At 37.8% G+C, this 3,102-nt stretch overlaps 1 protein-coding gene across 1 annotated transcript; it reads left to right on the forward strand.

Annotated features, from left to right (window-relative positions):
- The first annotated feature begins 491 nt into the window (after positions 1-491).
- Positions 492-1,196, forward strand: Pudp (pseudouridine 5'-phosphatase). The gene has a single exon (XM_052156061.1). It carries the CDS (start codon positions 492-494, stop codon positions 1,194-1,196), a length of 705 nt encoding a protein of 234 aa, XP_052012021.1.
- Positions 1,197-3,102: the final 1,906 nt, after the last annotated feature.

Genomic DNA, 3,102 nt, shown 5'->3' on the forward strand with positions numbered 1-3,102 from the left:
TATCTAATTTTTGATGCAAATAATTTAGATTTCCAGAGATGTATTTTCTTTTTAAAACATTTATTATCTTTTAATTTTTTGAAAATTTCATAATCTTACAACATTGTTTTATTTTGTGAATGGGATTTTAGGGCTTGTTTTGGGTTTGTTTTGTTTTGTTTTGTTTGTTTTCAATTCATTCCATTTCCACATCTGGTTCCTCATTCATTCTGGAAGGATTCATTTGTACCACCCACCTAAATCCATTACATACAAGACCAAGGTTTGTATTTCATAAATAAAGCATTATGATTTCAGCTTTATCCCCTATATAATTGTTTGCTTTCTTGCTTCTTGATTGTGTTTACCTGCTGATTTTGTTAAGCTCATTATTCCGAAGTCTTATCTTCTTGCCATAGAAAATATGTCACAGAGGCCCACAACACGCATGTGTAGAACAAGCATCTGGGCATGCGCTCCTCCTTTGACCCTGCCCCTCCAACGCTACCATTATGGCGGGGGCAGTTCCTGCGCGCAAATTTCGGCCAGTTACACATCTGATATTTGACCTGGACGGACTTCTTCTGAATACTGAAGATTTATATACCGATGTGTTTGAAGAAATATGCAGTCGCTATGGGAAGAGATACAACTGGGATGTTAAGTCCCTGGTCATGGGGAAGAAGGCTCTAGAAACCGCACAGATCATAGTAGAGTTCCTGAAGTTACCCATATCCAAAGAAGAACTATTGGAAGAAAGCCAGGAGAAGCTTCAGAAGGTGTTACACACAGCTGCACTCATGCCAGGAGCTGAGGAACTGATCCACCACCTGAGGAAACACCGCCTACCCTTTGCCCTGGCCACCAGCTCCGCGACTAGTTCCTTCGAAGCAAAGACCTCTAGGCACACAGGTTTCTTTGGTTTATTTCGCCACATTGTTCTCGGTGATGATCCTGAAGTGATGAATGGCAAGCCAGCCCCAGACATTTTTCTAACCTGTGCCAAGAGATTCTCTCCTCCCCCTAATCCAGAAGACTGCCTAGTCTTTGAAGATTCTCCAAATGGGGTGGAGGCAGCCGTGACCTGTGGGATGCAGGTCGTCATGGTACCTCATGAAAACCTGAGCACAGACCTAACAAAGAAAGCCACCCTGGTGCTGAGTTCCCTCCACGAATTCAAGCCCGAACTGTTTGGTCTACCTGCCTATGAGGAGTAAGGGTAAAGGGTGACCATGCTGCTGTGGGCCTCGTGTCACCCAAGGTTGGTTCAGGACCCACATTGCTGAGTGGAAACATTAGGAAATCAACAGCATCCCAATTGTAACCCTTATTGTCACTGTAGGTTATAAAAGTCGTGTGTTCCATTATTTATTCAGCCTCCTCTGTGGTTTGCTCTACATTTGACAGTAAAGAGAAAACGAAAGCTCAAACTGACCATCTGCAGTTACTATCTAAAATAAAGCTGAATTGGTATACAATAAAGGGAGTATACATGCATGTTTATATACTCATAAATATGACCACTGCGTGTATGCATGTGTACCATGTGCCTGTTCATGGATATATATGCATATATGTAAAGTATATAATTTTGCCAAGTCAAATAAAAATCGTACTAATTTTCTTCCTTTTTGTTTAGTCCTTCTGGACATTGATAGTTGGAAAATATAAACTACACATATATGAATAAACTGCGCATCCTTATATGTGTCTTTTTATGTGTATAGATATATGCTCATGTATATAGTACATGATGTTTTTAGTCTTTTAGCGTTGACATTAACAGTACAGTGTTAACTGATGAATGAGATGCTCATTATCTCTGCTCATTAGCTTGAGAGTGAAGCCTTGGTAAGGATAATTCATCCAACTTTAAGTTATTTTGTGACATCAGATGTCTCTTGGAACTTTACTCAAGGTCTTAATGTATGTATAGCATATACCTTCTAAATATATCCTATTCCATATCAGAGAATGTTTCTACCTCAGGAAATTTTATGTGTGTGTGTGTGTGTGTGTATTCTCTTTAAGAATATATTTTCTACTTAAAGGTTTATTAGTATATTTTTATCAATATAGGGCCCTTCCGTGTGGCTCTAGCTGGCCTGGAATTAGTTATACAGATAATGTTGAATTTGAACTCACAGAGGTTCACTTGGCACTTCCTTCTGAATACTAAGACTAAAGGTATGAGTGTCCCTACCCAAACTGATATGTTTTATTTTTAAATTGTGTGTGTGTGCTCATTCGAGTGCAGATGCTGACAGATTCCAGAAGAGAAATATCAGATTCCCTGGAGCTGAAGTTTTAGGCAACTGTAAACTGACAAATTTCAGTGCTGAGAACCAAACTAGGCTCTTCTGAAAAAACAGGATGCACTCTTAACTGCTGAGATATATCTCTAGTCCCTGATGTTATAATTTTGAAGTGGATTTTTTTGTTATCTGTTTAGTAAGATTGGGTGCTTGACATAAATGACTGACCATCTTGTTACCTTTATGCTTCTACAGATGGGCTTCACCTTTGGAATTCAGCTACAAATTGTCTCTGCCTGCAAATAAATGAGTGCAGATGACCTCTTCTGGATGTGGACCTATTCCACATCACTTGACAAACTGCCTTACATTCTTAATAGCCTGTACATTTGCTTACTCAATAATTCTCTTCCCAATTCAACTGGAACATCTTACTAACATTCTTATGTTAACTAAGTGAAGCAATATCTTTTATACATTTTCAAAAATGAATGAAAGTGGATAGATTAGATAGATAGATAGATAGATAGATAGATAGACAGATAGATAGATAGACGGACAGATATAGATATATAGATTAGAATTAGAGATATATAGTGACGATCTTTCCAAAATACTCAGAAAAACAAAAATTCAGGAGATGTTTGGATTTGCTTTTGGTAAGGCTAGAGAAGGATGGTTTATTTATGTTTTATTTTTCACCTATGACTATTCTTGTAAATAGAGAATAATTTATAAGCATTTTCACATATACATATCACATTGTGCATGTAAATACTACCCATCCTCATTTATTGCAGATCATATGTTGTAAATTATCCTACTTGCTAACATTTCCATTCCTCCCATTGCTTGTGATACTTCTGTG

The sequence above is a fragment of the Apodemus sylvaticus genome, chromosome 13 (genome assembly GCF_947179515.1).
Source record: "Apodemus sylvaticus chromosome 13, mApoSyl1.1, whole genome shotgun sequence".
Taxonomy (NCBI): domain Eukaryota; kingdom Metazoa; phylum Chordata; class Mammalia; order Rodentia; family Muridae; genus Apodemus; species Apodemus sylvaticus.

Excerpts from the sequence above, each read along its gene's own strand:
- Pudp (XM_052156061.1), top strand. The coding sequence starts at position 492 with ATGGCGGGGGCAGTTCCTGCGCGCAAATTTCGGCCAGTTACACATCTG.